This window comes from Mustela putorius, unplaced genomic scaffold (assembly GCF_011764305.1).
Source record: "Mustela putorius furo isolate JIRA1106 unplaced genomic scaffold, ASM1176430v1.1 tig00001118_pilon_pilon_pilon, whole genome shotgun sequence".
Taxonomy (NCBI): Eukaryota; Metazoa; Chordata; class Mammalia; order Carnivora; family Mustelidae; genus Mustela; species Mustela putorius.
The window spans coordinates 960,093-983,284 of record NW_025421577.1 but is presented as its reverse complement, the minus strand read 5'-3'; the positions used below and the strand labels follow the sequence as shown (position 1 = coordinate 983,284).

Sequence of the window (23,192 nt, the reverse complement as noted above, 5' to 3'; positions counted from 1 at the left end):
TAGCCCATTAAAATTTTCCATTTAGAGGTATACAACTTATTGAGCTTTAACATGTGTCTATAGCCATGTAAACCATCACCACAACCATAAAAAAAAAAATCATTTCCATGTTTTATAGAATAAAAGCATCTGTGTGTCTCTGCAGTAAATTCCCACCTCCTTCCTCCAGGCCTTGCCAACTACTGATCTGCTTTTTGTCACTGTGGCTTTGCTGTCCTACTTTCATAGGAACAGAATGGCACAGCATGTAGTCCTGACTGTCTTGTCTCTGTCACTTGACTTAAAGCTCTTGAGTTGCATCTACGTTGTTGCACAGCTAAATGGTCTCCCTTTCTAAGTCGGTGGAAATTTGGGTTTATAAATAAAGCTGCTCCAAACAGAAGGCTTTGAGCAGAAACATGGATACGGAACCCAGATAAGCAAACGTGGGCTTAAAACCTGCCAAACTGGTTCCTAAATGTGCCATTCTGCATCACATCCACACTGGGAGAGCTGTAGTTGCTCTTGGTATTGTCAGCTCTTGGTAATACGCATCTTTTCAACCTCAGCCTTTGCAGTGGTCAGGCAGTGGTTTACCACTGTGGTTTTCATAGGCGCTGCCCTGACAACCATCTTTTCACAGGCTTACTCACCTCCCTCAGGAATGTGTGTTTCAGCTGCAGTGTGACATGTAGAGGACTCTATTCTCCAAAGGCATTCGATGGATCTATATCCGTTGGACTTTTCCCATATCCCCTCAGCTATAGTTAATACTACTGATCCCTTGGTTCCCACCAAAAATGCTCTCCTCCCTTGACTTTTTGACTCTGATCTAGCCTATGCTCTTCTTTGTGCTCTCCCTGTTTTCATCTTGAGTCCCTTTCTTGGTCACTGTCAAGTTCATTCATGACTCACTCTTTTTTTTTTTTTTTTTAAGATTTTATTTATTTATTTGACAGAGAGAGATCACAAGCAAGCAGAGAGGCAGGCAGAGAGAAAGGAGGAAGCAGGCTCCCTGCTGAGCAGAGAGACCAATGTGGGGCTCGATCCCAGGACCCTGAGATCATGACCCGAGCCGAAGGCAGTGGCTTAACCCACTGAGCCACCCAGGCACCCCCATGACTCACTCTTCTTCCTTTTCTGCACTGGACACAAAGACATTCCTCACCAATCCAACTAGACTCTGCTCCTAGCAAATCTCAGTTCCGAAATCTTTGCTGACAACCCAGTTCATAGTGGTCCTTCCCGTATTTGATATTCTACAGACTGAGCTTAGATCAGATTACTAACTGATCCACCAGTACATCTGATTAAATAAATCTCTTATGTTCTTCACTGGCTATTTTAGGTCTTTTTTTTTTTTTCCCTCCCATATGAGCCTGACTAAGTTTTGCAAGAAAGAGATATTTTAATAGTAAAACACATGTTAAGCGTTTTATAATTAACGTTGCCTGTTGCATAATTTAAGCAAAGTAAAAAATATAATCGCAAGTTCTTTATCAATTACGATAAAATGTATGAAATTTAAAACTTTCTATGCCACAAAAGTTATGGAAGAAAAAAAAATCCTACCATTTCCTTCTGTAGCAACTTTGTCAACTATTTATATTTTTTAATCATGGATGAGCGTGCTGAAAAAAATTCCTTCTTTACATAAAGTAGAAAATTAATTATTCCTGCAATGGACTGTACCAAATCCCTTATCAATCTGTACTAGATTTAAGCACTATTAGAGTCACAAATACGAATATTTACCCAGGTAAATCCAAAATCATTAAACTCCTTAAATCATGAAGACAGTGTCGGTGCATTCTTTGGAAGATGGAGTAGGATTTAAAAAGCCACACAAACTGGTAAACTGTCAGAACAGATATATCACTATTAATCAAGTCATCGGCCCCAAGGAAAGGACAAAATTAGTAAGAAATCAACTACCGTTCATGCATCATCTACTTCCTTCAGAAATGTGCCACGTCCCAGAGACAGGAGATGAATGAGATACTCCCTGCCTGAAGGTGTTTTTGTGATTATTATTTCATAATAATTTCAAAAAGTAAATGTCAAGGGACAGGTGATTTAGCAGCAGGAGGTGCAGTAGAAGGAGGAAATCACTTTGCTTCATGGAGAGAGGAGGAGGAAGAAGGTGCGTGAGAACTAGAGAGAGTCACCCACGAGAAGGCTTCCTTCAGGGGAGGCACTCACTGCACAAGGGCATTCCCAGAGGAGAGATAACAGAGCATACACAAAGGCAAGTCTTCTTCCAGTAAACTCAGCCAGGCTGGATGGTTTACAACACCAGGGAAGGTTATCCATGTCGGAATACACAAATCAGTGAGCAGTGACAATGATTAGCTCCTTAACCAAACTCCTCCAGGGCCCTCGGAACCCTCTTTTTGACTAGGCCTCAACCCTGGCCTATTAAAAACTAGACACTCTCAACAAACATGATTTTGTCCATACTGCTCCCCTACACGAAAAAGACTTCGTCAGTAACATTTTCAAACAGCTTAAGGTCATATCCCTAGGATGACCCCAAGCCACCCTTCGCGGCCTGTCTAAGAAAGCTCCAGGCTGCCAAGAGATTTTACAGTTTGTTCTAGCCAGCACCTAGCAATAGGCCCTATGCCCTTTCTTAGAGCATTTACTAAAAAGGCTTTACAACTGAATTCTTCCTCTGTCCCTTTGGGATAAACCTAGATCTCTCCCAACTCAAGAGTGTCTTTCTGGAAAATCTGAAAGCCATTCCCTTGAAATGGCATCATCAGGAAGGACAGGACCTCTGTTCCCCAGTCTTGTTGAGAGAACAGAATCCTAGCTACAGTAGCTGTCAGCTAGCAGACACAGCTGGCCTAAACGGCATTTACCATGACTATTCCTTCTAATTTCTCACGTCTCTTATCTCTTACTCTACCTAAGCCCTCACCTTCCCCGGCTCTGGGCTCTCCTCCCTTCAGTCTGTAACATTCCCAGCTGCCTTCATACACATCAAAAGGGAGTTCAGTTCCCCCTGGACTCCCTTCCCCATTGCAAGAGGATACTGCAGATTAAAATCTATCCTTACCAGGATAACCAGCCTCTGGCTTTGGTGGTCTCTGATAGAGGAGCCAGAAATACTGCAGTCCATTGTTCTCAAGCTTTCAGTAGCTCTCTTTATCTTTCAAATACTGTTGTAAGGGTTACCTGGCCTTTGGAGCAGGGCCCCACCCCCAACAGAGCATTTAGGAATTCCGATTCACAGACCAAGGCCTCTCCTCTGTTCCTTTGTCCTTGTGCTCCTTAACGCCAGGCTTCTTTCCACAACCAATTCTATTTATCTCTATTCGTTTTTCACTCCTTTAGTCCCTCCTTCATATGCCAAACATATTCATCAACTCAATTCCACTAGTCAAGAAGCCCACTCTCTAACCTTCATAAAACCTCCAACAGTTCCAGCCAGAAGCACTCTCTTTCCAAACTTGAGGAGAGCCTGAGGACCTTCAACCTGCAGACAGAACATTTTTCTTACATCTGTAATTGTTGCTCCTATCGTATTTCTTCTACCTTCTCCTTTAAGAATATAAAATTTTCTGTATGCTCTATCAGGTATAAACACACTACAGTCCTTGGACCAAATCTGGCCCACTCTCTTGTTCTGTACAGCACAGGAGCAAAGAGTGGCTTTGACACTTTGATAGTCGGAAAAAAAAAATCCCACAAATACTTTAACTTTTTAGGAAAAAATTAATACAAATTTCTAATAGAAATTTAGAAATGTTCTAAAAAATAGAAATTTTTAAATTGAAATTTATAAAAAAATTAATAGAAATTTACGTGCCCATTTTTTAAAAGATTTTATTTATTTATTTATTTATTTAATTTATTTAATTTATTTATTTGGCAGACAGAGATCACAAGTAGGCAGAGAGGCAGGCAGAGAGAGAGAGGAGGAAGCAGGCTCCCTGCTGAGCGGAGAGCCTGATGTGGGACTCGATCCCAGGACCCTGGGATCATGACCTGAGCAGAAGGCAGAGACTTTAACCCACTGAGCCACCCAGGCGCCCTAATATATATAGTTTTTAATGGAACACCAGGATACTTATTTGTTTATATACTGTCTGTGGCTGTTCTCCTGCTACAAGGTCAGAGGTGAGCAGTTGCAGCAAATTCATAGAACCCATTAGAGCCCAATTTATTGTCTCGCCTTTCTACAGAAAAAGCGTGTCAACCCCTATGTGAGATCATTTGCTACAGTTGTGTTCACTCCAGTGATGGGTAAACCATACTTTCAGATTCAGAAAATACAACAGTGTGTAAGACCCTCCTGCAGTTTTCAGGTTTTTACTGGCTTTCATTTACTTCAGCCCTGATCTTCTAAGTTGGCAGCTTCTCCTTCCCTTTTCTTGGTTCCGTGCTCTACTATAATAATCAATATGCCATCATCAAAGTCGTAAGTCCTAGCTGGGCTTCTGCCAACACTGGTCCTCTCTCTGCATATGCCTCAGGTATTTCATTTGTGAGGACCAAAGCTTCCAGAATGCAACAGGTCATCAGCTTCACGCCAGCCAAGGCCCATGCCACTTGTCAGGACTGTGAACTGAGATCAAGGGAGTCACTGGAGGGACCAACACACTGCTATTCACCTTCCTTGTTAGCACAGTCCCTTGAGCAAAGGCAAGTAGGTGGGTCAGGTGAATTAAAGTGCCTGCCAATATTTCTAGAGTGTTGCAGGTGAACCTATGTGTATCAGAGGTGAACTCCAGGTAGGTTTTTCTCCAACTGGTTCCATCTGCCTTATAACGAGTAGATACCTCTCCCAGGTTTTAGATTGTTTTCCTGTCTTAGGTTTCAGTGTTTTCTCAAGTTTTTATTTCAAGAAACATAATGGGAATCAGAAGCTCAGTTTTGACTATAAGAATTCTTTAAGGGGCGCCTGGGTGGCTCAGTGGGTTAAAGCCTCTGCCTTTGGCTCCGGTAATGATCCCAGGGTCTTGGGATCGAGCCCCACGTCGGGCTCTCTGCTCAGCGGGGAGTCTGCTTCCTCCTCTCTCTCTCTGCCTGCCTCTCTGCCTACTTGTGATCTCTACCTGTCGAATAAATAAATAAAATCTTAAAAAAAAAAAAAAAAAGAATTCTTTAAAGTCTTGGGGCACGTGGGTGGTTTAGTGGGTTAAGGCCTCTGCCTTTGGCTCAGGTTGTGATCCCAGGGTCCTGAGATCAAGCCCCACATTGGGGTCTATGTGTGGCTGGGAGCCTGCTTCCTCCTCTCTCTCTGCCTGCCTCTTGGCCTACTTGTGATCTCTGTCAAATAAATAAATAAAATCTTTAAAAAAAAAAAAGAATTCTTTAAAGTCTTTAAAAGTTTTCAAGAATGAGTCTATAACTCATAAGACAATCTATCATTGTGGTATTCTTCAAATATCCCATAGAATGCTTCCTACTTGGGGGGATATCAATGATGTCATCTTTGTCCTTTTGTATCACCACCACTTCCTAACTGGGGAGCAGTATCGACGTGTATGTAAGACACTAAGAATAATCATTTCCACACAGCTTACAAAGTACAAGTTAACGAATAGTTCTCCTCTGCCCAAAAATCATCTGTTAGGCATTTCCTCATGATGCTTCCATTCCAGCAGAACTTTGTGTAAGTATGCAATCATTAATTCTTTGTCAACAATAAAACACCGAAATTAAGAGGGTTCCTTTCTGCCACACCTACCATCACCTTTGTTTTCCTCTTAAAGTATTGGCAAATAAATAATTATATAACTAAAACACAAAGATTTTGAGAATCCAATATGGCTACTGGTCATTTATTTTCTTTCCCAACCACCTTGGCCTTTTTCCTCCCTTTTGCTCAAAGCAAAATTCTGTGAAAAATCCCAAGTAAGTAGAACAAAACAACAAGAATGTTAATATTTATTTTTCTATACTTGTCTTTTATTACTTCTATTAATTTTTAGAGGAAACACATTGAGAAACTACCATCTCTTGCTTAAAATGTTTCCTAAACTTTATTTTTAAAGTGGATCTTCCTTATATCATCCAGCACTTATTTTATACTGACATTTTTATTATTCAAAAATTTTCACTTGAAAAAGAAGAACAGTTCATTTGGAATATCACAACTATTATGCATCATTTATATCCTAATGCATTATTTATAGTGGTGAATAATATCCTGAATGAGAAGTCACTGAAGATAAAATATTGCTCTATCATGTTCCATTAAGCGAAAAAATACTTTTAATTAAAGTGATGCCACAGAAATTAGAAGAAACGGAAAGAGCTCTTGAGATTGTGCTATCAACAAGGTGCAACTTCCTTCTTGGAAGCCTGATAAAAATCAACAGTGTTGTCTTGTACATGTGGTGGATGTGGACCAGTCTTAGAATTCCAGTAGCACTAAAGTGTTAAGTCTAACACAGATCTTAAAAATTATTTTTATCTCTGCCCTGAGTCCACAAAGACTAACGCCAGAAAACTATGCTTGCAGCAATAAGATCATTCAACAAAAATTTTTTTTAATAAATTTTCTCCTTTGAGAGACTTCATGACTATTGATAAACGACTGACCTAAGACTATTACTGATTCTCTTTATAACTTAATGTACACTTAAATTCACACACACATATGTGTGTGGGTATGCCAAGTATCATTCCATACGTGTGTATGTTTTGTTATCCTCTCGAATTGAGCAACATATGTGAAGGCTATTGATACCTTCATTTTTTAAGCAGCTTTTTTATGGATTTCTCTCATAAATCCATTTTGCCATAGCTTTTCCACTGATCTTCTTGGGACTTTTAGGCATGTCATCAAATCATCTGCAACTGTCTCTTCATATCCAAACTTAAATCTCTAGGTCTAATTACACTGGCTCAAGCCTCCCACACAAACAGGGTCAACACAGAGATAACGAATACCCCAAACTTATGCCTAATTCTGATCATGAGTGTTCCCCTATAGATAAAGCAATGACTTAATTGAAGTTGTGTTTCTAAAATAATGTTAGTGAGTTATCCATTGACTCCTAGTTTTATTAACTTCTGAAATATACACTCTGAATTTCATCAAGTAACCTTTTCCCTATCTTCAGAGATGTCCAAAGGATTTTTCTCCTTAGCGCTACTAATATGAAGATTATTAATTATACTTTTTTCTTGGTACCAAGCCACTCTTGGATTCCTAGAATAAATTACTTAGTCAGGATGGATGTTTTAATGCAACACTGGTTTCTTTAAAAAAAAAATTTGCTCAGATTTTGGTATTAATATTCGTAAGTGAAACTGACCAAAAAATTTCTCGATGTGATTTGAGATTTTTAGAATCCATTTTATAGCTTACCGGATGAAATAAATTTGGACATTTTCTTTCTTTTCTTAGGCTTTGGAATAATTTGAATAACATACAGAAGTAGGGATAATGTGACTGGTGTTTCTTGTCAGAAAATTCTTACTGCTTTATTTATCTGATAATTAGCCTATTTAGATTTTCTGTGGTAAATTTAATTTTTTCTAGAAAATGATTCATTTTGTGAAGATCTTCAAATCCACTTGTACATAATTGAGCAATTGGTCTCTTATGATTTAATTTCTTCTGTTTCTAACATTATCCTCCTCCTACATTTATGAAACTTTTAATGTTTGAATATTTGGGTTTTCTTTTTTTTTTTTACTCAATTAGTGGTTTGCCTATTTTTTTCAAAGAACCAATCTTTAACTCACCCATTTCCTTTTTACTTAATTCCCTCCTGTTGCTTTCTTTTGCTATTTTTTCTAGTTTTTAATGTGATTAATTCATTTTTTAATTTTTATTGATATATACATTTAATGCTAAAATCTCTATTCTCATGACTTCCATAACAGTGTCCCACATATTCTACACCACGTTTTCATTCTCACTAAGTGCAAGAAATCCTTCAATTTTATTTGATACTTCTACGTTCACTCAACACTTATTTAATAGTGTGACTTCTTAATTCTTACGTAGAAGGGACTTTTGTGGGGTTTTGGCTTTTTTTTAAGATTTTATTTATTTATTTGACAGAGATCACAAGTAGGCAGAGAGGCAGGCAGAGAGAGGGGGAAGCAGGCTCACTGACAAGCAGAGAACCTAACACGGGGCTCAATTCCAGGACGAGACCATGACCCCAGCCGAAGGCCAGAGGCTTAACCCACTGAGCCACCCAGGTACCCCTGGCTTTTTGTTTGTTTGTTTTAAATTAATTTTTAGTTTTATTTCTTTAGACTTATGTTTATATTATTGCTGCTCTTTGGAATTTATTGTGTGTGTGTGTGTGTGTGTGTGTGTGACCTAAAATGTGGTCAATATTCTTTAATGTTTTATATGAACCTTTTATATACTCTGAGGTTTAGGTCTTGACATGTCTTTATAAGGTCAATATCACTGAGTTTTTATACCAAGCATTTTACTCATTTTTTTCTACCTGAAGTATGTTAGACCATCTATTTTATTTGTACTGTATTCTCTTGGCATCTGTAATTTTTGGCTTATGGAAGTGGTTTCTGTTATTGGGTGCATATACCTATGTAATCTTTACTGAGAAGTATATCCCTTAAAATTATTAGATATCCTGCTTTGTCTCTTTTCAAGGTTTTTGGTCTGGATTATGCCTTAGCCAATAATGAGTTTGAGAAATCCACTCTGTTTTTACTTGTGTTTCTTAGTATACCCTCGTCCATCCTTTTATTAGTACGTTCTGTATCTGTTTCAGTAGATATAACATCATGTTTGGCTTTGCTAATTCAAAATCTTAAGTTCTTGTCTTTAATAGGTCAGTCAAGTACACTTACAGTTATTCATATGAACGCTTAATATAATTTTTTAAACTCCTCCCACTCTTCTCCCACTTTTGGTAGTTTACCAACTTCATAGTGTTGGGCATAGACCCACTCTGCATGATGCTCTCTCCTTCAAAATCATGAGTCTCAACAACGTAAATAAATGTGCATTGCTTGGTTCCAACCAGTCCTCCTGCCAGAGTCTCTCCTGAAGCTCACTCTCCAGTAAATTCCTAAAGAAGGGCTCATGGAAACAATATCCCTAAATTGTTTCACATTCATAATTGTTTCTGGCTTTTACATGAAAAGTCAGTTTGGCTGGGATACTTGATTCAGATTTCCTTTCCTTGAGTTTCTTAATATATTACTCCATTTTCACTTGGCATAAAGCATTGGGTTATAAAATCTAATGACAACATGACCTCCTTTCCTTTAAAAGTGATTTGCCTTTTTGCCTGGATTCAACAGATTTTTTTTTCTTTACCTTTAATGAATATACTTTACTAGATTATCTGTCTTGGCCAGCTAAGAAGTTGGTTTTCCAAAGTATACACTACACAAATGTGTAGTTTCAAGCAAGTGTTCCTGAGCTTTGGTATTCCTCCCAGAGTCTTTTATTATAAATACATCAGATGTTCTTCTAATACATTCTGCTGTTCTCCTTTATAGGAAAAAAGAAAAAAAAAAAGATTTTTTTTTTTTTTTTAACTTTTATCTATAAAGGAGAACAACAGAACATGTTAGATAAAGGTTAAAAAAAAAAAGTCTTTTCTTCTTTTTCTTTTTTTTTTTTTTCCTTTAAGTAGGCTCCACACACAGCACGGAGCCCAACACAAGGCTTGAACTCTCAACCCTGAGGATCAAGAGTAAGATGCTCAACCAACTGAGCCACCCAGGCACCCCTGTAAATAGATTATCTTTTACTAATTTAGGTTCACAGCAAAACTGCATGGAAGGCACAGAGATTTTCCCATACATTCTCTGCCTGCCCATCTGCACAGCCGTCCCCATTATTAATGTTCCCCACCATAGTGGTACATTTGTTATGACACATGAACATACATGACACATCTAAATCGCCCAAAGTCCACACAACTATGGTTTTACTCTTAGTGTTGTACATCTTTCCGACAAATATATAACGATATGCATCCATCATTATATCATCATACAGAATAGATTTGCTGGTCTAAAAATCCTCCAAGTTCCACCTTTTCATCCTTCCTGCCCTCCCTAACCCTTGTCAACCACTGATTTTGTTTATGGTCTCTAGAGTTCTTTCAGTTCCAGAATGTCATAGAACAAGAATCACACAGTTTGTAGCCTTTTCAGACTGGCCTCTTTCACTCATTAGTACATTTTTAAATTTTCTCCATGTCCTTTTATGGCTTGATAGCTCACTTTTTTTTTTTTTTAAATGATAAATAATACTCCATCATCTACATGGACCACAGTTTATCCATTCTTTAATGAAGGATATCTAATTGCTTCCAAGTTTTGGCAATTGTGAATAAAGCTTCTATAAACATCCACATGCAAGTTTTTGTGTGGACGTACGTTTTCAAAGCCTTTGGGTAAATACAAAGGAGCACAATCTGGGGATCATGAGAAGACTATATTTAGTTTTCAAAATGGCTGACCCATTCTCCACCCTCACAGGTCACAAATGAGAATTCCTGCTGCTCCTCATCCTCACCAGCATTCGGTGTTTCCAGTTCTGGTATCTGGCCATTTTTTTTTTTAAGATTTTATTTATTTATTTGACAGAAATCACAAGTAGACAGGCAGGCAGAGAGAGAGAGAGGGAAGCAGGCTCCCCACCGAGCAGAGAGCCCGATGCGGGACTCAATCCCAGGACCCTGAGATCATGACCTGAGCTGAAGGCAGTGGCTTAACCCACTGAGCCACCCAGGTGCCCAAATCTGGCCATTCTAATAGGTGGTATCCACTTCTATTTGTGTTGCCCTGATGACGTATCACACACATTTTTTCATGTGCTGATTTGTCATGTAGATATCTTCTTTGGCAAGGTGATTTCTAAAGTTTTTGGCCCATTTGTTAATCATTTTGTTCTCTTTATTTTGATTTTTAAGAGTTCTTTTGATGTTGTAGCTAACGGTCCTTTACCAGATGTGTCTTTTGCGAGTTTCTTCACCCAGTCTGAGGCTCATCTTCTCATTCATTTAACACTGTCTTCCCCAGAGCACAGGTTTCTAATTTGAATGAGTTTTCATGGGTTTTATCTAAAACATCTTCACCATACCCAACATTATCTAGATTTTCTACTAGGTTATTTTCCAGGATTTTACAATTTTGCATTTTAAAGTCTGTGATCCATTTTCAATTAATTTTTGTGACGGGCATAATGTCGGTCTAGATTCTGGTTTTTTTCCTTTTTTTTTTTTTTTGCATTAAAATGTCCAATTATTCCTGTACCACTTGTTGGAAAGCTTACTTTTGTTGCCTTGTATTCCTTTTGTTCATTTGACAAAAATCAGTTGACTATTTGTGAGTCTATTTCTGGACTCTCTATTCTGTTTCACTAATCAACTGGTATATTTTTCACTAATACCACACTGTCCTTAGCTTTTTAAGAAAATGTTGTTTTCTCCTTCAATATTATGTTGTCTATTCTGGGTCTTTCGATGCTCCAAATAAACTTCTTAAGCAGTCTGTCAATATCTGCTAAATAACTTCCTGAGATTTTGACAGGCATTGCGTTATCTATAGATCAAGTCTGACAGAACATTTTGCTGATACTGAGTCTTCCTATTCATGAACATAGAATATCTCTCCATCTAGCTAGTTCTGCTTTGTATCTTTCACCTAATTTTCATAGTTTTTATCCTATAGATCTTGTAATATTTTCTTAGGTTTACAAGTAAGTTATTTTTTTTTTCCTTTCTAAGATAAATGGTATTGCATGTATTTTTTAAAAGATTTATTTTAAAGGACCAAGCCACAGAGCACAAGCAGGGGGAGGGGCAGAGGGACAGAGAGAGAGGGAGAAGCTGTTTTCCCTGCTGAGCAAGGAGCCCAAGACAGGGCTTCATCCCAGACCCTGGGATCATGACCTAAGCCAAAGGCAGACACTTAACTAACCAAGTCACCCAGGTGCCCCTTCTCTTTCTAATCTTATTGCATTTGCTATGTCTTTCAGCAAAATGTTGAACATCAGTGGGGAAAGCCAACATCTTTGGCTTGTTTCTGATCTTAGTGTGAAAACTGCAAGCTTCTCAATACTAAGATGCTATCTGTTGGTTTTCTGTAGTCTTCATGAAGTTGAGAAAGTTCCTCCCATTCCTAGTTTACTGAGAGTTTTTATCATGAATGGATGTTGGGTTTTGTTAAATGCTATTTCTGTACCTAATAATATGATCCTGTGATTTTTCCTTTCTCAGTTGATGTGATAGATTATAGTAGTTGATTTTTTAATTTGAACGAGCCTTGCTTACCTAGGATAGTAAATTCTATGTGGTCATGATGTGTAATTCTCTTTATACACTGTTGGATTTAATTTGTTAATAATTTTATTAACATTAATGTTTTTAAGAGGTATTGGTCTGTATTTCTTTCTTCGTTATTTTGTTTTTGGTGGTTTGTTTGTTTGTTTGGTCTTGTATTTTCAGGTTTTGATTTAAGAGTAATCTTGGCCTCAGAGAATGAGTAAAGAAGTTATTTCTTTTGCTTGTATCTTCTGAAAGATTATAGTTAACCTATACAGTTTCTTCTTTAAATGTCTGATAGAATTCACAAGTGAATCCATCTGGGCCTGCCACCTTTAGTATAGAAAGTTATTAACTGCTGTTTCAATTTAATATCTAAAAGCCTATTCAAATTGTCAATATCTTGTGCGCATTTTGGCAGACTGTGTCTTCCAAAGAATTGGTCCATTTCACCTAGTTTATAAAATCGTGGGTACAGAATTATTTCTAGTATTCCTTTATTACCTACTTAATGTTTGTGGGATCTATAGTGATGTCTCTTGTTTTTGATGTTAGTAATTTATATTTTTTTCTTAACTAGACTGGCTAGAAGCTTATGAATTTTATTGATCTTTTCAAAGAAACAGTTTTTTTTTATTGATTTTGATTTTCTGTTTTTAGTTTCATTGAATTCTACCATAATTTTTTTTCTTTTCTTCTGTTTACTTTGGATTTAATTTGTTCTTCTCTTTCTAGTTTCATAAGGGAGAAGTTTAGATTATTGATTTTAGACCTTCCTTGTTTTTAATAGTTGCACTCTGTACTTTTCATCCCCCACCCACCACAAGCATTGCTTTTGCTGCATCTCATATTTTGATAAGTTGTGTTTTTATTTTCTTACAGTTCAAAGTATTTTTCTAGTTAATCTTAGATTTATTAACCATATTAACCTCCAAGTACTTAAACATTTTCCATCCTTCTACTTAAATTCAGTCGTCATCTGAGATCAGATATTGTATGATTTCTGTTCTTTTAAATTTGTTAAGTTATATGTTATGGCCTAGAATATGGTCTATCTTGGTGAATGTGTCCATATGAGCTTGAGAAAAATGTGTATTCTGTTACTGCTGGATGAAGTAAACCACACTTGCCCATTATATCCAGTTGATTGAAAATGTTGCATAGTTCAACTATTCCCTTGCTAATTTTCTGCCTTTTAGATTTCCCCATTTCTCATAAATGGGTGTTGACGTCTCCAACTGAGACAGTGGATTCATTTATTTTTCCTTTGATGCTGTTGTTAGGCCCATACATGTTAAGGACTGTTATGAGAGCTGATTCCTTTGTAATCGTGGAATGCCCTTCTTTATTCCTGGTAACTTTCCTGCTATTCCTACTTTTATTAAATTATTATTAGCATGATATATCTTTCTCTACCCACTTGCTTTTAACCTATGTGTCTTGATTTTGAGGTGAGTTTCCTATAGGCAAGAAATAGTTAGGTGTCATTTTTGATCCAGTCTGACAGTCTCTTAATTGGTGCATTTAAACCACTAAGGTTCAGGGGCACCTGGATGGCTCAGTGGTTTGGGCTGCTACCTTCGGCTCGGGTCATGATCTCAGGGTCCTGGGATAGAGCCCCGCATCGGGCTCTCTGCTCCGCAGGAAGCCTGCTTCCCACTTTCTCTCTCTCTCTCTCTGCCTGCCTCTCTGCCTACTTGTGATCTCTGTCTGTCAGATAAATAAATAAAATCTTTAAAAAATAAAAAAATAAAAAAATAAAAAAAAATAAACCACTAAGGTTCAAAGAAATTATTGTTGTAAGCGAATTAAGATCTATCAGATTCATGTCTGTTTTCTGTTTGTTGCCCTTATTCCTTGTTTCCACTTTTGTCTTCCATTCTTTTCCTGCCTTTAGTGGCTTCAAGTGAACATTTCATATGATTTTATTTTCTCTCCTTGACATATAGGTTGGTTATACTTTTTATTTATTTATTTATTTATTATTTTTTTTGGTCAGATAGAGAGCGAGTGAGAGCGAGCACAGGCAGACAGAGTGGAAGGCAGAGTCAGAGGGAGAAGCAGGCTCCCCGCGGAGCAAGGAGCCCGATGGGGGACTCGATCCCAGGACGCTGGGATCATGACCTGAGCCGAAGGCAGATGCTTAACCAACTGAGCCACCCAGGCGTCCCTACTTTTTTTTTTAAGTGGTTTTTTTAGCATCTGTAATACACATTCACAACTAATCCAAATCCACTTTCAAATAACATTACACTCACATGCCATGGAGAGTGGACATACCTTATAACAAAATAATCCTAATTCATCCCTCTCATCCTTTGTAGCACTGATGTTATTCATTTCACTTATACCTAAGCATACATAGGCAAAGAGAGTGTTGCTGTTACTACTCTGAGCAAACTTTTACCTGTTATATCAATTAAGAATAAGAAAAATAAAAACCTTTAATGTTACTTTCACCAATGCTTCCTTCCTCACTTTATGTAAACTCAAGTTTCTGAGCTTTCCTTCTTGCTCAAGAGCTTTTTTCAACACTTCCTGTAAGCCAGGTCTACTGGCAACAAATTTCTTTGATTTTTGTTTGTCTGAGAAAGTCATTTTTCTTTTACTCCTAAAGGACAGTTTTACAGGATACAGAATTCTAAGTTGATAGCTTTTCCCTCCCAACATTTTAAGCATTTTACTCTCTTCTTGCTTGCAGAATTTCTAAAAAATTGAATGTAATTCTTATCTTTGCTCTCTTATAGGTAAGAATTTTTTTTTCTCCAGTTTCTTTCAAGGTTTTTTGTTTAATTTTCTGCACCTAGAAAATGATATACCTACATGTACTGATGATTTGCATTCATTCTTCTTGGTATTGTCTTAACTTCCTGGATCTGTGGTTAGAGGTGAGACATCAACTTGCAGAAATTATCAGTCATTATTGTTTCAACTATTTCTTCTATTCCTTTCTTCATGTTTCTAGAGCTCTTTGGTAGTTGTCCTACAGTTCCTGAATATTCTGTCCTTTTTTTTTTTCCTTCATCCAATCTTTTTTTTTTTCTTTACTTTTCAGTTTTGGAGGTTTCTATGGAGATATCCTCAAACTCACAGATTCTTTGTTCTGCCAAGTCCAGTCTAATAATAAGCCATCAAAGGCATTCTTAATTTCTGTCAGTGTTTTTGTTCTCCACCATTTCTTGATTCTTTCTCTGAATTCTACCGCTGCTTACATTGCCCATCTGTTCTTGCAGGCTGTCCCCTTTTATGAAGTGGAGTCTTTAGCATATTAATCATAGTTGTTTTACATTCCTGGTTTGATAATTCCCACACTGCTTCCATATCTGAGTCTGGTTCTAACCCCTGCTCTGTCTCTTCCAACTGCGTTTCTTGCCTTTTCTTGATAGCCACACAAGATGTTTTGGGTAAAGGGAATTGCCGTACACAAGCCTTTAGTAAAATGATGGTAAGGTCTGGGAGGAGGAAGTGTTTGATGGTTCTATTAAGTCTCAGTCTCCCAGTAAGCCTGTGCCTCTGGACCGTGAACTTCACACATTTCTCAGTGTCCTCCCCTTAGGTGGTACAGGATGACAAGAGTTGGCTGGAGTTGGCTATTTCCCTTCCCCGGGTTAGGTTAGTTACTGATACAATCCCAGCAGGCTGAGTTATGGCAAAGTAGTGTCTCTGGAGGACAGACCTTGTTAAGAACTTAATACTCTGGATTTTTTCAAAGTGATTCTTCTTCCCTCTCCCTGACAGAAGCACAAGGGAATTTTTCTCCAGTATTCACTGTGAGAACCTGGTAGAACCCCAAGAGGTAAAAACCCCAGAAGCATGAAACCCCTGTATAACTGGATCCCCGAGGATTTTCTAAGTCTTAAGAGTCGTCCACACTGAGCCTCCAGCAACTCGTCAGTTCCAGTTCAGGTTTTCCCACCCAGCATGGGTTCCTGCTCACAGGAGCTGGAATTCTCTGCACCCGCGTGTCAGTCTCTCTGATTTGGGGGTACAAGTGTGCCCTGTGACTTGGCTGTCTCATGGATCTAAGAAGGGCTGTTCATTTCTCACTTTGCCCAACTTTTTACTAGTTAGGACAGAGTGGTGACCTCCAAGCGTCTTACATGCTGGATAGGAACTTGGAAGTCTCCCACATGGTTTTATCTCTTCATTTCCTTTGGGGATTATATATATATATTTTTTTTTTTTTAAAAAGGTTTTCACTTTTCCATTTTCTTTCATTCTTAAGGCATTACTCATGGTTTATATGTTCTCACGTCCTTTCTAATTTAGTCTCCCTTTCTAAAGTTAGTTTCTCTGTGACTTAAAATTTCATCCTATCATCTTTCAGTTCTTTTCAAATTTTTCTCTTCTCCATTCACCTTATTTCTGAGTTTATAATCTCAAAGCACCTCTCTTCACTGAATTTTAGTTCATTCTGGAATGTCATGTAACAGTTTTAAGTAGTCCCTCTAACATTATGCTCCTTATTATCTCTTTGACATATAAAATTCTTCATACATATATAAATTATATGTAAAAGATAACTTCAAATAATTATGTAGATAAATATAGATTACTTCATTATTACAAATAAGTTACACATAATTACATATAATTACATATGTATACATAATGGTTTTATACATAGTATAATTATATGTCTACATTTATAGTATTATATGTGGTATGTAAAATATATATTACACATAATTTATGTAGTTATATATATAAAGGTTTTATATACTGTATAATTATGTATAGAACATGGTATAATTATGTATATATAATATATATATGCAGTATACATAGGTATATATTTACATAAAATAAAAAGACAGCAAGCAGGAGCAGAATTCTATCTACAGGCAATAAAGACATAGTAGATAAACTGGAAGGAGCTTTCTCATAGAAAAGGAGGGTGGCTATAGAGTAACTTCTTTTGTTTGCACCCAATATTCAAAACACAACGATTCTTTTATGAGATCCATTGGCCCTATTTCCCTTCCCCCGTTTTACCTGATACTTCTCTATCCTTTGCCCCTACTCAATCCATACTTGATTCTCAATCTTTTCTCCTCAAATCCAGGCCTATCTACATTTTTAAAAAGTATTTATTTCTTTTCAGTGTGACAGAATTCATTGCTTTTGCACCACACCCGGTGCTCCATGCAATCCGTGCCCTCCATAATACCCACCACCTGGCTCCCCCAATCTCCCACCCCCCTTCAAATCCTCAGATTGTTTTTCAGAGTCCATAGTCTCTCATGGTTCATCTCCCCATCCAATGTCCCTCAACTCCCTTCTCCTCTCCATCTCCTCATGTCCTCCATGTTATTTGTTGTGCTCCACAAGTAAGTGAAACCCTATGATAATTGACTCTCTCTGCTTGACTTATTTCACTCAGCATAATCTCTTCCAGCCCCGTCCATGTTGCTACAAAAGTTAGGTATTCATTCTTTCTGATGGAGGCATAATACTCCATAGTGTATATGGACCACATCTTCCTTATCCATTTGTCCGTTGAAGGGCATTTTGTTTCCTTCCACAGTTTGGCGACTGTGGCCATTGCTGCTATGACCATTGGGGTACAGATGGCCCTTCTTTTCACGACATCTGTATCTTTGGGGTAAATACCCCGTAGTGCAATTGCAGGGTCATAGGTAAGTTCTATTTTTAATTTCTTGAGGAGTCTCCACACTGTTATCCAAAGTGGCTGCACCGACTTGCATTCCCACCAACAGAGTAAGAGGGTTCCCCTTTCTCCACATCCTCTCCAACACACGTTGTTTCCTGTCTTGCTAATTTTGCAGGCCTATCTACATTTGCATCTAGATACAATCTAAACTTAAAAAGATTTCAAAAGTCGTAGGCCAAGACTGCTCCAGAAATATTGGTTAATCTTTACCATGTCTCCCTCATCCCCTTCTCATTTCAGCTGCTTTTTCCGCACTGGCCCACCATGTCCTCCGGGAGTCCGTGTAGCTAGTTTTTGGACACAAAAGAAACCAGGCTGCCTTTCCTCCACTTCCTTCAGTACACATCTGTACACCCGGTGTGGGGATAACATGTCATCTAGTTTATTCTAGATCATATGTTGTCTGTGTGTGTGTGTTGGGGGCGGGGAGGGTTCTGTTATCTTCTGAGCTCTGCCTGCTTTTATGTCAAGATTGGCGGAGATGAAAATCTATGCCTCTATGATAACTTCTCATTTTCTCTCAAACATTGAGTGATAACAAGTGACTAGGTTTCTAAAAGCAGAAGTCCTACATCTCAATCGTAAAAGACAGAAAATGAAAAGGCATTCATATAAAGAATGCGAAGTATCCACGATTATAATTCACAAACGATTAACTGAAAGATATCATCAGATTTGATGTTTACATGTTCTGCTGGAAAACCTATGCTGGAGTTATGAACCATCATCCTCTTTCAGGCAGAAATCAGCATGAAGAGATGTCCAGGAACATGAAACAGTCTTCTGAGAAAGTTAGGTCCTGCCTTCGATTAAAAGGTGGCTCAGAGGGTTGAACCTCTGCCTTTGGCTCGGGCCGTGATCTCAGGGTCCTGGGATCGAGCCCAGCGTCAGCCTCTCTGCTCAGCGGGGAACCTGCTTCTTCCTCTCTCCGCCTACTTGTGATTTCTTTCAAATAAATAAATAAATAAATAAACCTTAAAAAAAAAAAAAAAGATTCTGCAGCTTAAGACATGTCTTAATGTCTTAAGACCACTCACCACCAACAACAATTTTATTCTCTCCATCTTTTTAATAAATGCAGGAGACAACAAAGTTGAGAGCCAGGGAAAGAAGGACCATCTCCCATTTTCCACCAATGAAAATCGAATCCACGTGTATCTGCGCAAAATACGCTGGACCTAAGTTTACATATGTTAAACATGAATGAGATCGAGTTTTGACACTGTAATTATAAAACAATTAAGTCTATACAAGATATAATTGGGCTAAGAGTAGTGGTCCCCTTTCAAACCTAATGATCTCCTTAATTTTGTGGATGACTTACTAGGTTCAAGGCCCTGTGCCCGGTACTAAGCAATAAGAGAGAAGATAATAAGTGAGATATGCGCTGCTCCTCAGGGAATGCAGAAGCTGGTGTATGTATCTGAGAGCAGGTGAGAAGCTGGTGTGGATTATACAGAATTAAGCCCACCTGGCAACATAACAGAAGTATAAACAAAGTACACAACAAACAACACAGAGAACAGAACTCAGAGACCTTGGAAAGAAGCAACCCAGAAGAAGGACTATTTGAAATAGGCTTTGAAGGACAAGCAGCATTTCAGCCCGCTGAGAAGTACAGGACAGACATAACAAAGGCAAGTGGAAATACAGGGGAAAAAAACAATGACACAGTAGGGGGTTTTCAAGTAAGAGTGTATTTATGTTGTAACTACTTACAAAAAAAAAAAGTTCAAATAGGCTTACTGGACATCAATTGCTATTCATTCTCTGTTTTATAAACAATTCCCGTATCTCATTCGACATGCACATTTTCTTTTTTCTTTTTTTTTTAATTACTTTTTTTTTTTTAAGATTTTATTTATTTGTCATAGAGAGAGAAGTGAGAGCAAGCACAGGCAGATAGAGTGGCAGGCAGAGGCAGAGGGAAAAGCAGGCTCCCTGCCAAGCAAGGAGCACGTCGTGGGACTCGATCCCAGGACGCCGGGATCATGACCTGAGCCGAAGGCAGCCGCTCAACCAACTGAGGCGTCTCCCACATGCACATTTTCAAAGACGCCAAAAAAGAATACAAAAGGATGACAACAAAAATGGTCAAAATCGTTGGTTCACTAGCTCATCATGAGTTAACAATGGGGGTGTTCCTCCGAGGAAGGAACCAGTTTAAATGGATGCCTAGCCCTCATCAGTGCCTTCAGTGCCACATGAAATGCCTACTACAAATCAGGAGCATTCGTTTTTAACATGGAGACCCCCTCTTACATTACAGGAACGAAAGAACAATTGCCAACACAGCGTTCACCATAATGTGAAAATCCAAAACCAGCTAGCTAAATAATGTGCCTGGTTCTACGCACCACAGAATCTCAGAAACCACGGGGGTGTGCTCTATGTTAAAATGCTTAATATTTTCCTCTTAAGAATACTTTTCACAACTAACACCTAACATTGTAATTTGTACAAACAGAACGCTCAATCAAAACTTGTCGAATCAAAAATAAATCTAAGCAGGGCTATAAAACACATAATGTTTTGCCACCCACTATTATAAGGTGAATCATGTTACTTGGCATGGAATTATTATAATAAATGAATCCTATGTATACATTTCTCAGCATTGTTTCACAGAATAACCAAAGAGGTACTGTGATATCAAGGAAAGAGTCAGGAATCTGCAGCCAGCAGGCCGAGATGTAAGCGTGGAAAACCAATGCTAACACTGTGGCTTTGAGTCCCATTAACAATATTAGGCACAGCACCTGACTTCTATTTGCTTCCCACGTCCCCACGTGTACAGTGGATATGACAGTTCTTACTGTCACACTCTTACTGCAGCAGCTGAATGAGACTGCCTGTCCAAGGACTCCGGAGACCAGAAAGTACTGCACAAAGGAGGACTGATTTCTGGTTGACTTCCCACCCCTCAGACATCTTCCTCTTTCCCTTCATCCACATGGTCTGATCCTTCAGCACATTGGCAAGGCATGTTGATATTACCCGCCAGGTCCCCCCCCATCACTGTAGTCTGAAGAACCAGCAGCTCCCATCCAGATCTCCATCTCCCTGCTTTCAGGCTTGTTCTCTCAACACCCTCCAGTCACAAAGCAATGGCTAAACCAAATTGCACCGTTCACTGGTTCCAATGGCCTCCGTTCATCGTAGAGCGATACCTCCACTCCTGGCCATGGCCTAGAAGGCCTCCATGGCCAGCTCCAGTTGAGGGAAACTAACTGAGGACCCCTGCATTACATGGCTCCTCTTTCTGGAATGTTCCAAGAGACCAGGGACAGTTCACTCTCTCTCACTTCATTCCAGATGGCTCATGTATCACTGCCTCAGAAAACCTTTCCCAAATACTTTTTGGAAAAGGGGGAGCCCTTGCCCCATCACTCTATACCCCATTATTCTGCTTTCTCCATAGCCCTGAGTTCCAAAATCATACCACTCATTTACTTGTTTACTTTTCCACTAGGACATAAACACCATGGGGATAAGAGTTCGGTCTCATTCTTGTCAACAAACTTACCTGACTTGCGTGCAAAAAGGAAGGGCTCGACAAGAAATTTGCTTAATGGGTAATAAGCACATTTTTCAAATCCCCTTCAGTTTATCCGTTCCACAGACAATAACAGAGTTGCCCATACATAATTTCAGTACGACTGGTAAAACCCGAATATTTGGAAGGCATCGAAAGGCTTTATCCCACCTTGGAATTTGAAGTGGACTCCAAGAAACAAAGCCGATTGCCAAATCCTTCTGCGGCCAAACACAGCTTCTGTTGCTCTTTCTGGATGGTCGTGGTACACTGCAGAACCACCTCGTCGTCCTGCAGAGGGGGAGGCAAAGAGAAAAGGGAAGTGAGGTTTGACATGCCTAGACAGTCTAAATCAGACCTAGAAGATTAGGATTTTAGCGCCTATTAAAAATTAAAAATTTTAGCACCTATTAAAAATGTAACAACAACTTCCCCAAAAATTCCACAGAATCAATCCCTAGAGAATTTTTCCTTATTTAAAAAAAAAAAAAAAGAGGGTAACTGGATGGAAAGAGGAGAAAGAGGTGATTACCACTTGGGCAGCCAACAGTTTCCTCACTAGCATTACTGATCCGCACACGCAACCCACAGGAGGAGCGATCAACTATAGAACCTCCACGTTAGCACTCTCGCTCACGGTTTTCATCATCAACATGACCAAGCAATCGTCTGACATCAAGCGTCATCAGGACCAGCCCTGGTTCCAACAGCAGCAGGCACACACAGCGCTCCAAAACCAGCTCAGGCAGCCGGGTCAAGAACAGAACACCTGGGTTCACATTGACCTGAAAAAAGTCGTCTTGGCTCATCCCCATGTTGGCCCCTTGTCTGCATTTGAAATGAGCTTTGGTTGCTTAAAAATGTGTCAAGAGGGTCTCGCAGTTCAGTCCTATGAAATCCCCACTGGTTTCCAATTAACTACGCAGCGGTACGGGACGAGTTATACAAGGGAAGAGATGACAAATGGGACAACTCCGTGTAGGCAGCATGAGGACCGCAAGAAGCATGGCCGTGAGACTCAGCAACAGCTGGACCGGCCATCCGGACTCTGCCAACTGCAGGTCAAAGATCCTAGACCAAGCACTGAATCTCTAAGATGACAAGGTAAAGGACTCACACAGGGATGGACACACAGAAGGCGCTAAGCAGACAATTAAGTGGGAGCTATCATGGTCCTTTTTAAACAAAATATCTGGGGCACCTGGGTGGCTCAGTAGGTTAAGCGTCTGCCTCGGGCTCGGGTCATGATCTCAGGGTCCTGGGATGGAGACCCGCATTGGGCTCTGTTCAGCAGGGAGCCTGCTTCCCCGTCTCCCCACTGCTCCTGCTCTCCCACTCTTTCTCACGCTCTTTTGTAAATAAAATAAAAATAAGTAAACAAAATCTTACAGAGGGAGCCTGGGTGGCTCAGTTGGCTAAGCAACTGCCTTCAGCTCAGGTCATGATCCCAGAGTCCTGCTCCCAGCTGGCTCCCAGCTCCATGGGGAGTCTGAGTCTCCCTCTGACCTTCTCATCTCTCATGCTCTCTCTCACTGTCTCTCTTTCAAATAAATAAAATCTTAAAAAAAAAAAAAAACTTACAGAAAATTCAAAAGTTGAAAACAAGCCTTTCAGGTTAACTCAAAGAATGTGCTGTCTCGAGTGGAAAAGTACAACTCCAGTCTGCATTTAAAACCTTTATCATGCTATGTACTTGCTTTATTTCCCATATGGTGCAGCAATACCTAATAGTTGGCTTACAGCACCAGTCACAGGCAAAGTCCAATCTCTTAAT

At 39.1% G+C, this 23,192-nt stretch overlaps 1 protein-coding gene across 7 annotated transcripts in view; it reads right to left on the bottom strand.

The window, feature by feature from the left end:
* Window positions 1-23,192, bottom strand: part of RYR2 (ryanodine receptor 2) — a 738,653-nt gene that overhangs the window by 511,233 nt on the left and 204,228 nt on the right. For all 7 annotated transcript variants that reach the window (XM_045087357.1, XM_045087359.1, XM_045087360.1 and 4 more), the window contains exon 2: window positions 21,590-21,709. In XM_045087357.1, coding sequence (XP_044943292.1) covers window positions 21,590-21,709 — 120 coding nt within the window. The remainder of the gene's footprint in view (window positions 1-21,589; window positions 21,710-23,192) is intronic.